Raw genomic sequence first — 21,636 nt, forward strand, 5'->3', positions numbered from 1 at the left:
AAAAATACCAGTCACAATCTCATAAAAATGCAAGGCTTTGCTTTTCTGAACTGTTGGTAGTGCATGTGCTTCAACTGCACCTCCTGTCAAGAGAAATGCAAACTAAGCAGATGATTAGACTCATCACCACGGAAAAAAACAGCCAGTCCCATTCATCAACAAAAGCTATGGAAATTCATGTCACTACAATCAAAAGAATCATGCAAGTATCTACTTCCACAGCATTAACAACACACAATAATCAAACGAATGATGTGCGGTGCTCATGCATTTTGTCATTACAATACAAGATTCCTCAGACTAAGTGGCATACACAAATGATATGTCTACAAAACTATACTATATTTACTTTGACACTTGCATCTTCACTGAAGACTTTGTTGGCATATCAGTTATGAATAAGTAATAATACTTTAATCAACATATACAAATATATATATGTATGTATATATACACACACATATATATATATATATATATATATATATATATATATATATATATATATATATATATATATATATATATATATATATATATATATATATATATACACACACACACACACACACACACACACACTCTCTCACAACGGTTACTGTTACATTCATAAAGTATCTTGTGAATTTTAAAAGAACCCAAAGTGCTGAAAACTCACAAAACTAGCCACAAACATCTATAATGAGACCTCTTCAGCCGTGCTTTGCACCAGCCTACATACACCTCTTATCTTGCACAGACACAAACTCCCTGGATATTCAGGTCTTTCTTTCCAGTACCTCTTTCACACCAACCATCCAGCCCCCTGTGACTCTTTCTCTCTTTCTCACTCCTACGACTTAAGAATTTTACACTCCACACCAGCCTGCCGTCCTTCATTCCTTCCGCAAAACAAACAATCTCAAAACACTCAGATCTATCCCTTCACGTATGCTAATCTTTTTACCACTATTAATTATTTCCACTTCTCTCACTATATCAATTTTCCTTATGCCAAATATACTATGCAAACAGTTTACCTCAACAGCTTCAACTCTTTTTTCCTGTCATTACAATTCAACATGCACATTTTAACTTTCACATACAGTACAGAGTTGGCACAACAATCTCTCCATGCATTACCATCTTGGTTTTCACAGACACTTGAAGTCCCTCCTAAATATCTAGCAAAATACCTCCTACCTTCCTTCCTTCGCCTATTCACTGAATCAGTCTCTTCTCTCATCTTGCTATCATCCATTATTTTTGCAACTAAATACCTGTTCAAATAAACCAGCCACATTCACTTAAAAATTTCTTCTTTTATAATACTCTTAAACTACTTCATTACTTTCTGCAGTTTCTCTTCACTATCCCTAATAAGTAATGAACTGTCTTCTAACATCAACCATTCCAAACTCTATTCCCAACTCAGTTTCTTGGTCCATAGCGTTGCATCTACTCAAACGGTTCTTTCTCTGATTTCTCTCATCACTCCATCCATAATTAGGTATATTAAAACACGAAGGGAGACATGACACATTTGTCTCAACTCTACTTTTACACTCACCCATCCATACTCTCATCACCCTCAAGAGCTTATTTTTTATACCATACACCCATACTACCTACCACATTTCCTTTAAATCTATAATATCATAAGCTTTTTCAAAGTTCATTTATGCCAGGTGCAAATTTTCCCATTCACTCTTAAAATTCTCACATAACTGTTTCATAACAACGTGATGTACAAAGACTCTTCCTTGTCTAAAACAAGACTTTTCCCGCATCTCAATCCAATCATTTGTCTTAATATCTCAATCAAAATCCTATGATAAACTCTCCCCAGTATACTGGATAATATATCGTGCCCTTATAATTCCTGAATGACTTTTATCTTCATTCTTCAACGTTTAACGGCTCTCCTTACATTCTCAACAGTCACTTCCACAAGCAATATCGCACTAAAATAACCCTTTCCACTCTTTCATCAATCACATCTGCCACTCTTCATGCACATTCAGCAAATCCTCACAATAGTCATTACATTCATCTAGAAGTACTTTCATTTCTGACACCATCTCGCCACTTCCATCTTCTATTCTGAGATCTATTTGTCACTAACCCCACCCCCTCCACATTTACTTCTCTGTAGACCAATTTATTCACCCTAAAATTCCTGCTCACCTTCTCCTCTTTATTTTCATCATCTGCCTTCTTTCCCTCTAACACTTTCTCCTTGAGTATCCCATACATCCTCCTCTGTGCCTATACGTGATCCTCTCTTTCATCATGCAAATGCACCTAAATAAGGTTTTTCCTTCAATCCAACATTTCTCATTTAAGAGAATGGAGAGTCTTTGTGAAGGTAGTTTACTCAATGTAACCAAATTCAGTTCTCATTCACTACCTTGAACACGTGTTTCTTTAATGTTAAGGTCTGCTTTCTAATATATTCATGTCCATCCATCCAGCACTTTCTAGTCTTAATCTCCTCTTTCTCAAAACACTTCCAAAATATACAATTTTCACCAACCTGCAGAACTCCCTTCTTGTCAAATGGCTAAACCATTCAACACAGCCATGTTTACCTTTTTATCACATCTACATATCTTCACATTTCTCAATTCTTTCATCTTCACACATATACCATGGAAATAATTCATCTAAATAGCTTCACATTTTTTATTTCAGTCTTATTCAGCATCCACACTTCACTTTAATATAACCAAGTTTGCCCAACAATCATACAACACATTCCAATGTCGGCTTTCATAGACATTCCATAGTAAAAATCCATGTTTTTGCACACCTCTTTTACCTTACTTCCCACTTACTTTGTGGATCACCTCGTCCTACAACCATCTGTAATAATTACCTTCAAATGCCTAAACCAATTTTCTACTTACATCCATTCATCCATCCACTTTACACACACACACACACACACACACACACACACACACACACATATATATATATATATATATATATATATATATATATATATATATATATATATATATATATATTAAATTTCAAATATTGTTTAATGTCAGATTCACTCAACTTTGTTATAAACATCGAAGGGGAATTTACAAGTGATAAGCGATCCGCCACCAGATGGACTAGAAACCCCCAGTGGTACCGTAACTGAGAAGTCTTCGTTCCCCAACCATTCGGTGGTTCTAGTCCACCTGGTGGCGGATCGCTTATCACTTGTAAATTCCCCTTCGATGTTTATTTCGGAGTTGAGTGAATTTGATATTAAACGATATTTGTAATTTAAAGTTTCTGAGTATAAAAAAGGCCATGGTGCATGTGACAAAAATTCATAATATGTATTTATATATATATATATATATATATATATATATATATAATTTTTATCACACCGTGATTTTTATACAATCATGAAACTACAAATGTCGCTTAATATCGAAATTCACGCTACCTCGGTATATCTCCGTTGAGAATTGTCGCCGAAGGGGAATTTATATAAGTGATAAATGAATTGGAATCGTGGGGACACGAACCGCGACGAAAGCCTATTCAGCGACTCCAGTTGACGTAAACCATTGAGCCATCAAAGAGAGTATAAGTCTTTTGCCGAGATGTCGTACTGCTTTTACCCGTCGTGAGCGGGGAAAGTGTACTAGCCTCGACAATGACCCACCTCCGCCATGACAGTTCATTGGTACGTTTGGAACACGCAGCTCTTGTTATGAAATTTTTATCACACCGTGATTTTTATACAATCATGAAGCTACAAATGTCGCTAATATCGAAATTCACGCTACCTCGGTATATCTCCGTTGGAGAATTGTCGCCGAAGGGAATTTATATAAGTGATAAATGATATCGTGGGGACACGAACCCGCGACAAATTCAGCGACTCCAGTTGACGTAAACCATTGAGCCATCAAGAGGGTATAAGTCTTTTGCCGAGATGTCGTACTGCTTTTACCCGTCGTTATACTAGCCTCGACAATGACCCACCTCCGCCATGACAGTTCATTGGTACGTTTTGGAACACAGCTCTTGTTATGAAATTTTATCACTTTTTTGTACAATCATGAAGCTACAAATGTCGCTTAATATCGAAATTCACGCTACCTCGGTATATCTCCGTTGGAGAATTGTCGCCGAAGAATTTATATAAGTGATAAATGAATTGGAATCGTGGGGACACGAACCGCGACGAAAGCCTGTTCAGCGACTCCAGTTGACGTAAACCATTGAGCCATCAAGAGAGGTATAAGTCTTTTGCCGAGATGTCGTACTGCTTTTACCCGTCGTGAGCGGGGAAAGCCTCGACAATGACCCACCTCCGCCATGACAGTTCATTGGTACGTTTGGAACTGTCATGGCGGAGGTGGGTCATTGTCGAGGCTAGTACACTTTCCCCGCTCACGACGGGTAAAAGCAGTACGACATCTCGGCAAAAGACTTATACCTCTCTTGATGGCTCAATGGTTTACGTCAACTGGAGTCGCTGAATAGGCTTTCGTCGCGGGTTCAAATCCCCACGATTCCAATTCATTTATCACTTATAAATTCCCCTTCGGCGACAATTTATTAGGTAGCGTGAATTTCGATATTAATTTTTGTTTCATAACAAGAGCTGCGTGTTAAACGTACCAATGAACTGTCATGTAATTTTCCCTCTCACGACGGGTAAAAGCAGTACGACATCTCGGCAAAAGACTTATACCTCTGATGGCTCAATGGTTTACGTCAACTGGAGTCGCTGAATAGGCTTTCGTCGCGGTTCATGTCCCCGATTCCAATTCATTTATCACATAAATTCGGCGACAATTCTCCAACGGAGATATACCGAGGTAGTAATTCGATATTAAGCGATTTGTAATGATTATATATATATATATATATATATATATATATATATATATATATATATATATATATATAATCATAAGTGAATAATTATATAGCTGAAGAGAATTATACTAAAATATACATTTGGCCTAGTAGAATAATATAAAGGAATCAGCAAACGATTAGAACTGTTAACAGGAGGAAGAAGGGTTCCTCAGCATTCTGGACAGAGTGTGGGTCTACCACCTTGGAATCTTCGCTTTCGCAAGACACCAGCGTCTTACACATTTCTTGTTAAGGAAAACTGACAGTCAGCGCATTTTGTTCTCACAAAGGCCACCAAACGACTGTGCTTGAAATTTGTACATTTCACATTTCTTTAAAAATGAATGGATCTCGTTTATATCTTATCGATATTGATACTGACATTCTTATCGAAACTTTCTTTCATAAAATTTAATTCAACTCTGTTACGTTCCTGCACAATATTGAAAACTACGAGCTTTTCGGCGCCTGTCCAGTTTATAGGATGACTGCTTTCTCTAACACCAGCGAAAACAGAACGCCTGCTCTCTTCATATCGTCATCATCTTTTAAGCTTTTTAAAAATCTTTTCCCAATTTTTTTTATTTGACCAATACAGAATATGCCGAATGATTTAAATGTACTTGATATACACATCCATTAGTATTTTCTGGATCCCTGACTTCTTTGTAAGTGTTTATTTCATTGTATCAATTATAAAATATGCCTTATGAACACAGATTTTAAGCAAAAGGGGACTGTCTTGAGAGTTATCACGATACAGCAGTAAAATTCATTTTTTTTTTTTAGTAATATGGTATTTGTAATCTGCTTCCCTGCTGTTATCATTATTAAGTCTTTTTCTATCGTTCTTAATGTAGTTCCAAATCAGGATATCTAAATTGCTTGCCTGTACTACTATCTTTGTTTTCAAGGCAACATACACTTACTGCTCTTTTAAAGATATGAATACTCACTTAATTACTTTACTGCAGTGACAAGAAGATTAATGCACTTACAACACGGAAATATTATTGAGTTTTCTGCATATACTGATTTAAACCCACTACTGCCTCTACGTATACGGCAATCCAAAAAAGGAAGGTTACAGTTATTTTCCCTCTCCATAAAGAACTTCATCAATGGCACTAATTCATTCATTCTAACAAAGACACTGTTTGTGTTTTCGTTTCCTAGTCCAAAATGTGTACATCATGAAGCCAGTATGCATCTGAACTATGTTAGATTCCTGTAATGAAAATTCTCCGTATCATTCCCTCCAAATATTCCACGCTGAGATCACTTGAATCTGGCGATGGGGTATTCCTCAAGGTCACACCAAAATCCCGTTGAATTCCAGTTTACAAAGCAATATAGAAACTCTCAAAGTGGAAACCAATACTGATCTGTGCTTTATTTGAGTTATCCACTCTACATCATTCTATATAACCTGAAATTGTTCTAACCATTACGTTAAGAATATCAACAAGATATTCTGATATATTGTATGAGGAACAAATAGAGCTCATTACTGATGGAGCATTTTCACGTTACTGATTGGCGAAGTCACAATTTAATATAAATATCCCTTACTTCTTGTATTTTCCTCTGATCTATACCTTCTAATTATGTTATATATAAGTAAATAAATGAACATATATATATATATATATATATATATATATATATATATATATATATATATATATATATATATATATATATATACATCAGTGTGTGTGTACGAGCTTATGTGAAATATATATATTTGTATGATATTTTAGACTAAAAGTACTTCAGACGTCTTTGAAACTCTAACTTAAACAACCTGATCATTTAACCAAACATTATGTGACCTTAGGTCGGTGGTCTTAATAGGCAAAATGCGTATCATAGTGATAACCCAATTAGTAAAATAACATCTATTAATTCAGGTAAACATTCAAGACATCATACTAATACGGGAACTAAGTAAAAAATAAATGACCGTCTCAAGTTAAGAAAGAACTGCAAGGAAATTACACCACTTACGCAATAAGTATAAAATTACACAATCTAGATACGCTCAATTCTTGTTCTATATGCATAACTCTCCTCTTCTCACAATACTTTTGCATTTCTTTTCAAGAGTTTTTCTATCAGGCCATGTACAAAAATATTCTTATGATTTCTCATTTCAGTCTTCACTTTCCTCTCAATTTATTTAGGATGCTTCTCCAAGTTCTATATGATATTTAACAATATTACAACCACAAACAAAAAAACAAATAAATCAGTATCTTAACAAATTCAATATTCGGAAATATTCTACTTCTTAAATATATTGCGTTTAAAGATTTTTTTAAATTTGCTTAAACTTTTACTTCTCAAATCCCATCTTTCCAATTCGTCCTTACTAATATATTAGTATTTATTTCCGCTCCTTCTGATAGTGAAAGTGCGATCAAATTCTAGAACCACCGGGAGTAGCAGTATTCCAGTTCCAGGGGCCTAATGGCAATTTCTCACACAACATGCACAACACATCCATGAAACTAAGTACCGAGTGATGCTTTGGCTACTGAGACAATTACACCACATTCACAATAAATTACAGTTCTCAGACATCTCGTTCCCCGAGAAGCACCGAACACATATCAAAATTACTAGATGACATGGCTTTTATAAGACACTCAGAATATTAACGAAGGAATGGCAATTATATATTACACTTATACTGTATTTCAACTACTATTAACATGACTTATTTTTCACCTGTTATTCATAAAGCATTAATTAGCTGGAAGTGGTGACTATTAATTTCAAGCAACCATATTTACCTCAGTTATGTAACAAAATCTGCTCTAACCCTCAGCAATAAAATAAATGTGCAGTTCTTTTAAGCATGGCATTCTAAAATAAACTCACTTGAGTGATAAATAAATTCTTATCTTTTCAAAATTATATTCCGAAAGTAAGTCTACATTTTCAGACAAATAAAGGCTTCAATTAATCAATGCCGTAAAAAAAACTATAAATGTTCTATACTACAATTAATGGCTGAAAGAAGATCTATGGAACATGCTCTGCTTTAGATGATTGCTAAGGGTAGGTGAAGACAAATGCCCCAAATGGATAAAGAAGAGAGCAGCTGGCAAGGTACACCCAGATTGTCGTTCAAGTGGGATAAGGCCACCAGTTTAAACTGTACTGTTAAATCTGATTCAAATCAAGGTCACACTGTCTGGCCTTTTCATCAAGAAACTGGTACATTACTCACGCAACCTTTGTGAATACTGTACAGGTTTCATAGCTTCAATGAATGCTGTTTACCATGACCGCAAAAGAGCGCTCGCTTTACTCGCTCACTTGTGAAGGAAGCCACTTGCACGACCTTACACTAATACCTAAAAGGTACGTACCAACCTCGCCCATTTTACTCTTTGCATACTCGATGCGGATGCCACCACGGTCCGAGGACACCAAGACAAACCCCTGCAATGAGGTGAGAGCCGCAGTGGCACACCTCACGTCAGAGAACTCGACAAAGGCAACAGGGGTGCCTCCTTTAGTGTGCATGCGCAGGCGAGCATAGCCAGGGAAGCTGTGGACCAAAGCAGGTAGGGTGTGAGGTCTGGTGTGAGTGAGTCTAGCCTGAATACCGTGTTCGAGCACAGGGATGTGAACGGGAGGATAATCGGGTTCAGGGAGGGAATCGATCACATTAAAGAAAAGTACCCAGGAAATAAACCACGTAACATAAAAGAAATTACTCAGAGTGAAGGAGTAGCACAGGGTATACCAAATCAGTGATAGCAGAAATGTCAATTCGTTCAGAGTATGCAAAACAGAAAGACAAAACCCAAAGGAAAGAAAATGAAAACTAACTAAAAGTACTTAAGTGGTTGGGGGTAGGTAAACATGCATTATCATGAAACGAAGATAAAGATACCTGGTAGGCAAACCAAATGATACACATAAACAAAAGAAAATAATTGGATAAACAAAGTAAATTGTTGGGTTCTTAAGACAGACAAGAAAATGATGAGGAGTATATGAACGTACACTATCATGAGCACACACGAGATCTATTTTTCATTTACGCTAAATTTAATCAGCTTTCAACCAAGGCTAAAAAAAAACATTTTAGTCGGCTTAAGATTATGGAAAGCACAATTTACGGGCTCAGTGCAATACAGTAGTACACTCGAAACGACCACCTCCCCTGTTCAGGAGATCGGTTGGTGTCATAGAAAAAGACCCAACCTACAGCAAAAGGAGTCTCATAATCTGTCGGAGTTGTTCTTTGTGTATTTATAAGCGCTTCTACTGTGATTCCACTTACATCTCTTGGGAGAAACACTTCTGCCTTTTCGGAAAACAAGAAACTTTACTGCAGTCTAAATGATATACTGGCGGAGAATCCATATCCAGACAAGTCTTTGAAACAGACACTATTATATTCTTAAGTAAGTGATCCAGGTCAGTTTCATAGAACCATAATGGGCAGAAAATATGAGGAATATTGCATCATGCTAAATCTGGGGTATTTGTGGATTCGTTACATTCTAAATATCAACGGTAAGCCCTCTTACTCTTCAAGGTAAACTTTATAACATTTTATACCCATTTACTATTTCTCTAAATGTTGATGACACGGAAAAAATGTGGTAAAAGCGAAGATCGCGATGATAAAAAAAACAAAAAACAAAAGGCAAACTTCGAACAAAAAAACTCAAATTAAATTTAATCGTAGTGGCAGTTATATGAATTAATAAAATAAGATGGGATCTAACAAGGAAAAAGTACTGAAACTAATAAACTGTAAGAATGATGAGAACTAAATCCACAAAAAAAAAAAAGTTTGTAACGAATAGCTGACCAAGTAACAGTTACGATACTGTGAACAAAGTTACGCTGGAGTAACTAATCGTAAATGCTTCTTGAGTCTTAGTTCTTGGCTTTAAAGACAAAACCAAACCAATGATAAGGTTCCTCGTGTTTATAAACGATCGTTGTGAGTGTTGTTAAAAACATACAATTTAATTTAGATACTTAAAAGAAACTTTAACGTTATACGGGCAAATTTAACAGTATGAAATTAAAATAGGGGAAACTCAGCAAGTCATTTTCGTCTTTTCATAAATGAGGGTACAGGATCCATACACCAATTGCTACTGTGAAGGATTCAGTGAGTGAGGCTATGTGCATTGACACTGCTTTTACTATCAATCCAAAGGATAACTGTTAATAGGGAGTGGTACTGTGGAAAAAATATTGTGCAACCCAAAGAGGTAATTTTCAGCCACTACTGTACTCATTCAACTAGGGGTGGCAAATTGATGAAGTTGATGGCAAATTGTTGACAGGCTGTGCACTGCTGTACTTTGAATCATACAAAAGGAAAACACAAACAAAACCCCCATTCTTAGTGTGCATTTCAATCCATCAAAATCTTGACACCCTGCACCAGAAACAATACATACTCTATCAATGGCCTTGCGGATTTAATCTACTGTGAAACTCTTTTGTACTTGGGACTTAGGTTTTTAAAACCTTCGGAGACCTGCAAAGGGAAATCACTTGCCTAACCGAAAAAGTAATCATAGTACAATTCATCAATATATATCCATACATAAACTTGTGTATATTCAGAAAAGCACACCTTTAAACATTTTACAATAACAAAATTATCATTTAGCATTAGATAAGATGAATTCTATCTTTACTAGTATAACAAAAATTTATATCAAATACACATACCCACCTACCTTTTCATCCTTTAAAATTAAGTCTCGCCTCATTCTGATATTCCACAAAAGCAAAAACACACATTCTGTCTAAAATCACACTTAAATATTCAACCCTGGTTAAATCTTGAGATTTTTTAATTTTTCTAAAATGAGGTTCCTTTAGCAAAAGTAAATAAATTATACATGAATTAAAGGGAAATCCTTATTCATTAATAACCCATTAAAAGGAAAATGAGTCTAATACAAATCTGTAAGAACAAGCATACAACATATTCCCAAACTAGATGCAAACAACAGTCTTTCATCAGTTAGAGCACACTAACTACAGAAGAGCCTTCCACACGTGAAGATAAGGAGACAGGAGGACCTCTGTTTCAGAGGCGAACGTTAGAGAAGGTTTCGCAGCGACGGCACTTACCTTGAGAAGATATCCTTAAGTTCATGCTCTGCTACATTGGGTCCAAGGTTTGCTATGAAGAGGGTGGAGCACGGAGGGTTCTGGGGTGCAGCTGGGTGTTGCGGGGGCGGTGGATGGGCGGAATGAGGGGAGCCAGCAGGGGAGGCCAGAGCTGGGGAGGGCATCACCACGCCTCCAGCGTGCGACACCATCGGGGCGTGCGTCAGGGCGAGGGGCGGCTGCGGAAAACAACGGTGGTCTAACGTCCCACAAAACTACAAACAAAGAAGTGAGATGCATCAAAATTATACTGGGATTGTTTATGCTTTGCACTGTTTGTCTCATTCCCCTCTCATGATCATACAAAAAAACATCTTGGGGCAGCATTTGTTTTTTCATTCCCTCTTTCATAATGTGATAAGACTTTCTTTTACTTTATTTGCTGGTTTATTTCATATTGACCTTAATATGATCATTTTAGAAATGTTTATACATACCAAACATTGATATTGTAAATTGTCATGAAAATAACTTATAACATGTAAAAACAGTTTATAAACACAATTTTTTGTGCAATATTGACAAATCCGTAAAATCTATGCTTACACACTACAATGAAAGGCTACAGTTTTCTACACACATCTATATATATATATATATGCATAATCTATTTGTGCAGTTAAAGACCAAATACAAAACAAAAGAAATAAATGAACAATCTACAAATATAGTGAGTGTGATCTCTGAAGGTGCAATAAAATAACAAAATACTTTTTTACTTGAAAACAAAAATTCCTCCCAAAATACTGTCGTGGAAGCTAGAGAGATTTGCAAGGGAAATACTGCAGGTGCAATAGACAACCTACCAGCCTCCCTTTCCTTCCCCTGGTCTGCAACACTATGCCAGTGTTTTTGTTTTCTCTTTTTATATCACAGATCAATATAAATTCTTTCCATAAACACACTTGATCAATCGTAACCCAACCGCCTCAAGTGAATAAAAATTAAATGACCAAAATTAAAAAATGGTTACAACAGATAAAATTTACCTTACTTGTGCCTTTGGAAAAGTAAAATATAAACGTCTAAAATGAAATGAAAAGGTGACTTTTTCAAAAGGGAGTCGGATTCAATCTCATTTTGTACCCTTACACACTTTTACACAAGAAGGTGATATTTCTTCAAGATACATCACACAGGAAATGCTTCAACTCATTACATTACGGGAATGATACTAGGACCTGACACCATTCCTTTTCTATTTAAACTTAGTTTGTACAAGACCCAGAGTCTTCTTACTCTTTGCACCAGTCACAATTGAAAAATTTAGTATTTATCTTACCACAGGAAACTAAACTTACAATGAATATGCCTCCGCAATACAGATGTTGCAAACATCTGGGTTTAACACATCAGGTTGGTGAATAACGAGGTCACTTATTTGCTTTTGGATATTCAACACCTACCGGCAGATTTGTGTATGTGATTACTCATATTAACAATTCAATTTCACTTACATCAGTTATCATTTCTCAATAATTCACGGTCCCTAAGACTAACCAAGATCACGTCTTGATAATCAAATACCTGCTGCCAAAATATACAAATATGCAAGTTATGTAATGGTACAATAATTAAGATTGTCTATATGACATCTTGACTAAAGTATTGAAGCGAGCACTTGAAGAGCGCTCCAAGCACAGTATGCACCTGCAATAAAACTGAAACGTAATGACTCTTACGCCGTGAAAGAAAGGAAGAGAACTGGCAAAAGTAATGTAAATTTCCATCTGGTCACTGATAAGAGTCAGAGACGTACGACTGACTGACAGTTTCTGATCAAGAAGATAAGGGAAACAAACAGCCTACCCCCAAAAATCAAGATCAAACCAGACTAGAAAAAATGTTACCTTTTAAAACCCACCATTTTTTATACACAAAATGTGGTGGCAATAGGCAGTATATCCTTATTTCTTTCATACATCTCCAGAGATACTGGTCATCCAGAAGTTATATAATGTCAGTGCTATTGAACTATCTTAATAATAATCTTAACATAAAATGGAATGATTAATGCATCACATAAAAAATGCTTTACATCGTAAGTAAAAAGGTGTTCAAAATGAAAATGTTCAAAACCAGTAAAAAGCTGTACCATTAAACATTTTCACTGTAAAAAGGGAAAAAACTATATTCTAGTTCACATGAAAAAATATTTTCCTACAGCCCTCTGGGGGCCAACACAACCGAGGGACCAACGAACACATTTGATTTTCTCTCTTCACAAAAACAAAATCCCCACTGTCAAAAATAAATGAGTAAATATCAAAACACGATCTTGGGGCAACTAGGAAAAAAAAAGTGTCAATTCCATTTTGTTATGTACTGTATTCAGTTTCTTGGAGTTGTACAGTTAGTTTTAAACAGTCTACTGGGTATTCCCGAATCTTTTGACGGCAATGCCCGGTACCATACTCTGTCCTTTAGGATGCATTAGTGTTATAATATTGGGGCTTTCTAACAGGCTTTTTATTTAACATATAAAAGACAATCAACGAAGGCTAAAACAGGACTTTTAGACTGAGTCTGTTTAATGCATCCATACGTGACCCAAAGCGAACGATCTGATATCGAATGAGGTCCTTACCAGTCGCACCTTTCCACGCCCCTACCCAAGCATCCCTTTGCTCTACTTGGCAACATTCTTCACTCATAGCAAAATATATTTAAAAACCAAAGTCTTGAAAATAGCCTTCAAAAACGATGCCAAACACACCAACCTACCCACCTCACTAAAATGTTTTAATTGTTTTTTCTCCTCAAGGTGAATTGTCCATTTTCCAATACCTATTCTCTGTTACGAAGCAGAGTAATCGATTACATTTAAAGTCAACGAGATGCGAAACACGTGGCTTCTTTAATGCAGCACAACCAAAAAAGGAAAAAATAAAGTAGGCAAGAGTGAGCACATGACATTTACAAAATTCTCAAACAAGTGATTTGTGAGTGTGCTACAGACCACACACATGTGCGCAAAGATGTTAATTGCTTTCTCTCTCGTTCCTGGTCTGGAAGTGTAGCAATGCAAATGAATGCACGTATGTTGCTGTGTTCAAAGGCAACCGAAATAACAAGTATTCCTGTTTCTCATGGTGATTTAGTCCATTTAAACGGAAATTTTTCTTATGACCTTCTTATGAATGTCAACAACAATTCCCATTATGTTCCATTACCAATATTCCTTGTTTTAAGTTTATTGTCGGGGCTGGCTAAAGCAAAAAGCTTGTGGAGGACATTGAAACACTAAAAGGCATCTCTGGTTCCATACTTCGCAATATCTGAAACAGTGAATAGATGACGGGTTATTTCAAAGTCTGTATCTCTTATTTCTCTCAGAAAATTACGCCACTTTACGGAGCATGGAAATAGAAACTAACTTGTTCCAAAACAAATCTCACGTGCAGCTGCATTTTCCCAAAACAACTTTGCTTACGCTAATGCAAGATCACCTCAGTATTTCATGAGACCCATTATTGCGCATTAATGCAGTAGAAATGGCTTTCAAATGTGACCGCTCGTCTTTTGCAATGGGTCCAAGTTTCTTTCTAAAACCGCTTTAATGACGTCAATGGTCATTCAGCGCCAAGAACTTTATTCCTTGGGAGGCTTGAGGGCCCGGTCAGTATCGCCACAAAACGTTATTTCTGTCAAGGCTTTTCGCTCTGAAATGTGGATCTTGCTCTTGGTTGCAATGGCTATGATTCTTTTTGAAATCTCCAAAAGCATTTGAAGCAAACTGCTAAGGTGTGGAAGGTAACGGATTAAAACTGAGTGGCAAAGCTGTACATTATTTCAAAAACGGAATTTTAAAAGGAGTTGGGGAAGTTTTACAGAATGAGAAACCATATACACATTTCCGAGAAGCGAGGATAAAAGAGGGAAAGGCTACCTTGAACATTAAATTATGCCAGAAGTAATAAAACTTTTAAACAATTGAAAAATCTCGTCGTTTAATTCCGTCTTAAGCCAGTTTCCCATCAAGGTCAAGAAATCAATGGACAGAAGAGACATTTAACTCAAGTTACTCTACTGATTGTACTGCAATGGCTCGCCTTTGGCCAACAAATGTAATGAAGGAATGCCATCTGACATGATATGGAAAGCAATAATAATTCAAGAATTGCAACACTACTCCATCTGAAGCACAAAAACGCAACTGAAAGTCTTATTTTTTAACATAAAACAAACGAACATACTAAAGTGAAACTATACAACATAAGAGATGCCAGTGTGAAGCATGACCTAAGTATTGTGCAATAAACTTCACATTTAGTAATAAAAAATAAAAATAACAACCAGTAATCTTAAAAAAGCCATCAACAATGGGAAACTACATAAAAACAAATAAGGTGAACTCTGAACAGATTTTGTGAATGCCTATGTAGTTACGTGTAGGGACACGGGCATAACCAAGTCAAAGAGTAATAATGATGACATAACGGCAAAGGGTCTTGTCATAGACTTTTGGATTGTGTTAAGTGAATATGAACGAAAAATCAAACTGGACGGGTTAGTAAAATAATAAAAACAAACGGGTCGTGGGTAGTAGGTGGGTGGTGTAAAACTGGGCAGTGTGTGGAGGGAGAGTGCAGCAGCAGCGGGGCACAGTGCCACAGCAACAGTGCCAAGTGGGTAAAATAAGGTGAGGTGGTGGTGGTGTTAGGCAGTGACGACACATAAGACTTATATAGATATATATTCACTTTAGGATTCTTAAAAAAAAAAATATATATATATATCTATACATGGATATATCAATTATAAGTACGGCTATTTGGAGTGGTTTGTGGCTTTTAAATTTTTTTTTTTTGGTGGTGGTCTGACTTCCTTTCTAAACAAAAGCCATGAGATATTCATGAGAGCATGATTTTTGAAAGACTAACATGGACGTTGGTATGCGGAAGTGGTGGCCCCCCATCGGCCGTTGGTGGTGGATGATGATGTTGTTGTAGTTTGTCTGGAGTTAGTCAGAGATAAGAACGTACTGGGACTTGGGCGTGAAGAGCTGGGAAGAGGGCGGGGTGGTGCTGGAGACCAGCGGCCGCGGCGGCTGCAGCGCCAGGTAGCTCGGCCGTGTAGGCCAAGGGGTGGGGCGGCCACACATCAGGAGCTCCGGGAAAGAAGGCGTGGTTCAGCTCTACTGAAACACAAAAAAACCAAAAATACCATCACCATACACTACTACTTCAAATACCGACCACCCTCAAGTACTGTGCTTTACTGCATATACTCCTTTTGCCTCTTCAAGCGTCAACTTTCAACCCCGACTCAGGAGCAATTCATTCACATTGACTGTCGCAATATGAAGGGTCAACTGGGCAATAGCGAAGGAGGCAGGATAAGGCTGACCTTCCTCTGTCGGTGGTTCATTATAAGGGGGATGCAAATACAACAGGGAGGAGGGATACAAACACTTTTGCGATTTCCCGAACGGCGAACACACAGGAATAACTTCATTAAACATATGGAAAACAAAGATGGTTGTCTTAACCTATTTAATCTGGATAAATGAAATGCGGGGTGGAGGGGATGGGAGGGAACCGGCTGGGTCTTAACCTTTCCTAGTCCAAGAGACTTTGGATGAAGGGCAAAACTAAATCTATGGCAACGGACCCGATGTGACAGGGCAAAGATATCCAGTTACAAATCTCCTTATTATCTCTGCTTTACACTCCATGCTCTTTTTTTCTCTTTGATGTGTTGCTCCTTTAAAACAATTTTCTTTCTATGTGCATTTGATAACATTACTAAGAAGAAATCAAGAGCCCATACATGAGAACAAATGTTAAACAGTGCAATCAATATAAATATATATATATATATATATATATATATATATATATATATATATATATATATATATATATATATATATATATATATATATACTAAAAAATAGTAATTATCCTGCCTTACATGCAACTCCAACATTTCTCAATACCTTCAAACTTACCCAATTGTGATGCTAAAACAACATTTCTTTAGGCGATGCCTAAAGAAAATCAGAGGGTGCTAAAATGTGCTTAAAATTTTCCTATGAAATCCTTTCCTACGAATATTTTCGTTCAATGTTTCCTTACCATGTCCAGCGAAGACAGGCGAAGACTGTAGCTTATCCTTAACATTAACATCTGTGAAACCATCTTATAGCTTCATGTAATTCACACACTGGATTAAATTTAAGGTTAAAGTTAAAAACCACAATATCTTGATAAACTTTCAAATTAATGGTTCACTATGTGAAAACTTTATTCTTCAATGCCAATCTTATTAAAAGAAAAATATGCAATTATACATTATTACCAAACACAGAGTACTTAAATATTTAATTAATGTAATAATAACATACTTAATTCTAACAAAGTGACAGTTACTCTGGTTATAGCAATCAGATTATGCAAGCTCTTTTCTCATTCCAGTTTTTGATTGGAAGTTGAGCAAGTTGTAGTACATGAAATACCTTTGGGATAACAGGGCCATAATCGTGAAAAACAATACCTTTGGGAAAACACAGCCTGATCATTTTTTTATGACACTTTGCTTTCCATGAATAACTTTAATTTTTTGAAACAAAACTTTCCAAACATTTTATTTTTAATCTTTAGAACAAAACTGCCCATAATAATTGAGGAACATGTATTCTTATACCCCTAACTCGAGAACTAATTACCAACAGTTGCTATTCATCAGTAATTTCAATTATTCTCAATGAAACTTTTAATTCCTAACTGCATGAAAAGCCCGTGTTAAAACTGTACTAATGCAAATCAATCTACTTTTTTCCGTCAAAAGTATGGTTATCAAAAACTATTATATAAAAACCAGATTCATACACTAACTTGTGGTTATCAATAAGCAGAGTGGAGAGCATTGTGGCCATAATCAACAAAACGTCAAAATATCATGAGTTAAAATCTTTTTAAGTCCTTCATATTGGAATTACTCTCAAAATACGTACTTTCACTTTCACCATTCTTATACTACACTGTATATAAGCTAAAACTGTACAGTTATTTTCCTTGCACTAAGTTTAAGATGGAATGAATATATGAATATACATACACACACACACACACACACACATATATATATATATATATATATATATATATATATATATATATATATATATATATATATATATATATATTATACACACATTATATTGTGTGTGTACGTGTATTTCATATGTATACACTCACAGTAGCCTTTCGTTTTTATATAACCACAAAGTTCGATCGTGAACTTAAAGCAAGGAAAATCATTGTACAGATTTCGCTTATATACAGTGTAGTATAAGAATGGTCAAAGTGAAAGTACGTATTTTAAGAGTAATTCCAATAAGAAAAACTTAAGATTTTAACTTACGATACTTGGACTTTTTTATTATAGATACATACATACATACGTACGTACATACATACATACATACATACATACATACATACATACATACGGGTTTTATGTGGGTGGTTTCAGAACTGTAGTTTCTTAGGTCCCTAGTAATGATTCAGGGATGAGGTTGCTGACCCACGCCATTTTCTTTACGCCGGATTACGTCGGATGAGGTCGACCGCTTGGTAGCGGGCTGGGTTCAAGCCTTGAACCATGCAAATGCAACCACGTACACACACATTACAATGAATGAATCATGTAGATATTCATAATCGTCCGTACGCGTACTCGCTCACACACACACACACACACACGCGCGCTATATTCAAATTAAAATCTATATGAGCAAAGAGAAAGCTTGACCATTTCATGATCCAGCTAAGTTTCACGCATCCCGAAAAAGGAGAAACAGAAGCCCCATTGGGTGGGCCATTCGAAACGTGTCCCTCGCATAGTGGAAGAAACTAAGGGAACTCTTTCCCGAGGTTTTCACCCACATGAAAATCTAACTCGAAGTCAAGATGGAATTTAAAGTCAAGCAGTTCGGGCGCTTCGAGGCATTCCAAGCTGAAACCTTAATCTAATTTCTAAGGGTTTGATCTTCATTACAAATTCTTTGCACAACCCTAAGGACTTACAGACCGGAAAATAGGTCAACTTTCCTTTAGGCAAGATCTTTCAATTATTAAACTTTACCCTAAATTCTGCGCCGCCGGCTATGCCTCTGCCCAGTCCCTCTCTCTCTCTCTCTCTCTCTCTCTCTCTCTCTCTCTCTCTCTCTCTCTCTAATACTTTTCTTAATAATCCTCCACTCTATTTTTGTACTACTTTATTAGCCACTTAACGTTGATACATACATCGTTTCCCAATCAGCTTCATAGTTCGTTAAGTTTCATTTTTTTATTACTTGTCAAACTTTTCAGAATTACGGAATCTTTTTTTCGGAGACTTCCGTTGAAGACGGTGACAAAATCTTCCCTATAAAGATGGCAAATTAAAAAAAAAGAAAGGGTAACAAAAGCGACGGACTGCAGGACCATCTAAAATGAATTTTGAAAACGCTTGATGAAACAACTGAGCTGAAAGACAGACGTCCATAAGTTTAGCTGAGGAAGGAGTGCGTGTAAGTTCGAAATGATTAACGGGGATGTTTTCTCTACGGAGAGAGATTCTTTTCTAGCTTGTATAATGCAGTCTCGCTTACGTAACAGTGCCTGGCTAATCTTTATAACACATCAAAGATAAGTAAGCTTCCTGGAATGATAGAATACTTACTTATAAATTCTCTCAGTGCAAACACAGTCATTGCTCTTGAAAAGTGTACGGGGAGCTTTCAACGAAAATATTCGGACAGCAGTCTAGAGAAATGTATAAAAGATGTCAGAGAGAGAGAGAGAGAGAGAGAGAGAGAGAGAGAGAGAGAGAGAGAGAGTACATGTTCTATCAGCACTCCATCACGGGAGCCTTTGTAGGTGTCGATGGCAACTAGAGCACCTTCCACTTCTCATCCTCCTCGGGGTAGCCACTCTCATATTCTGTCTCTCAGACTCTCATCTCCTGAACTCTCAGAATTCTCCGATTCTCGACGCTTTCTGGTTTCCTAGAAAGCCTAGACGCTAATATTTTCGTGTTAAGATCCTGTGGTGTTCAAACGTTTTTTATATCCGGGATGAACAGCTTACAACCGAAACTCCTAATAAATACAAGCTTCCATTGCGCAGAAAATGCCTGCAATAAAATGGTGTCTCATAATGAACATTTCAGTAGCTTAAATAGGTAACAAATCAGGTACGATTTCCTAACATTTTCTGACAGAAAATTTTTGTCTTGCACTACGTATAATGGAGAGAGTTTTGGGTCGCTCATCACGAATGTGATTCCAAATTGCAATAAACTGCTAAGGTCCCCATGTCCATTAGTCACTTCCATCCAATGTCAAAGGAGTCATTTTTTAATTAAAAAAAAACTGAAGAAAATCCACCGTTAACTTTCAAAACTATAATATGACGACTGGCAAAATGACAATATAAGTATTTCAGGCGGTACATTTTAATAAATCGTAGTGTCCTGAACTAGGACAAAACTAATAACCGGTAAGCATCAAACCAATAATGGTAACTTGCTGTTAAAAAAAAATGTTAGTAGAATTTCTGAAAGGTGAAGAGTGTGAGTGCTTATCTTCATATCTTTGATTCAGGGAAGCTCGAAGTCGTTTATTCGATGGTTCTTCACCATTTTTATCGAATAAAAACCAAGCCGCTTAGTAATCCATTCATCCAACCAATCTCTCTCTCTCTCTCTCTCTCTCTCTCTCTCTCTCTCTCTCTCTCTCTCTCTCTCTCTCTCTCTCTCTCTCTCCTATTCAAGACCGACTTCCTATAAATAGTCTTTCGACGACCACTTACATATTGCTTTTCCACTGACAGATTTTTCCTGCTTCCCAACTATAATTGTATTCCTTTTATTTTCTTATGAAAAAAAAAAAACCACTTATTTGACCAATAACGGAGGGCATTCCTTTAACTACGTACTCCCAAGTAACGTATCTTAAAACGTATTATTAGCATCCTACAAAAAATCACACACAACAGAGAAAACATGGTAATGGAAAGGTGAATGGCAACACATTTTTGCCTAATTAGGATCTATGCTCTGTCTTCGGTACGTGTTTTCAGACTACGCTTCTTACCGCCCTGTGAAATAATAACAAATACAACAGCTTTAATATTTCCACTTACCAAAGTTGATGTGTGAGATTTCTTCTTTATTCACTTAATAAAAAAACGAATAAATGTCCATTAGCAGTCAACTAGATTAAAGCACCGAAAAATTTACAATGAAAATATACAAATGTAGGCACGGTTTTCTCATTCGGGAAATCAAGAGAAAAATGACAGTCGTCAGCCAGACATAAAATACGGCGACCATAAATAACTTCTTGAGTCCAAAGCAATCCCCCCGGCCGCCATAGTGATGGGAATTATGGGTACATATATCAAGCAGATGGAATAGAAGGGTATTTCAAAATGCACTTAGGGGTACAAATCACAAGCAATAGGAAATAAAGGGACTCCATTATGCAAAGGGGTCTAGGGCTTACACGCAAAACACTATATGATGAGCTGATTGAGGTTAAGTCAAAATGCAGCTATGAGGGTCAAGGGACGCATTCGGGGTCAGTAAGAGGGGATTTCTATATGCCAAGTCATT

The 21,636-nt window shown here is 36.5% G+C and overlaps 1 protein-coding gene across 11 annotated transcripts in view; it reads right to left on the bottom strand.

Moving 5' to 3' along the window:
• The window catches only part of cpo (couch potato), a 329,161-nt gene that overhangs the window by 10,985 nt on the left and 296,540 nt on the right, over positions 1–21,636 (bottom strand). For 5 of the 11 annotated variants that reach the window (XM_067128849.1, XM_067128848.1, XM_067128846.1 and 2 more), the window contains 3 exons: positions 16,017–16,168; positions 10,993–11,246; positions 8,248–8,425 (listed from right to left, as the gene is read on the bottom strand). In XM_067128849.1, the coding sequence (XP_066984950.1) occupies positions 8,248–8,425; positions 10,993–11,246; positions 16,017–16,168 (584 nt within the window). Of the gene's footprint in view, positions 1–8,247; positions 8,426–10,307; positions 10,388–10,992; positions 11,247–16,016; positions 16,172–21,636 lie in introns of all 11 variants that reach the window. The other 6 variants (XM_067128853.1, XM_067128850.1, XR_010857445.1 and 3 more) reach the window with 5 other exon arrangements.

The sequence above is a fragment of the Macrobrachium rosenbergii genome, chromosome 27, assembly GCF_040412425.1.
Source record: "Macrobrachium rosenbergii isolate ZJJX-2024 chromosome 27, ASM4041242v1, whole genome shotgun sequence".
Taxonomy (NCBI): domain Eukaryota; kingdom Metazoa; phylum Arthropoda; class Malacostraca; order Decapoda; family Palaemonidae; genus Macrobrachium; species Macrobrachium rosenbergii.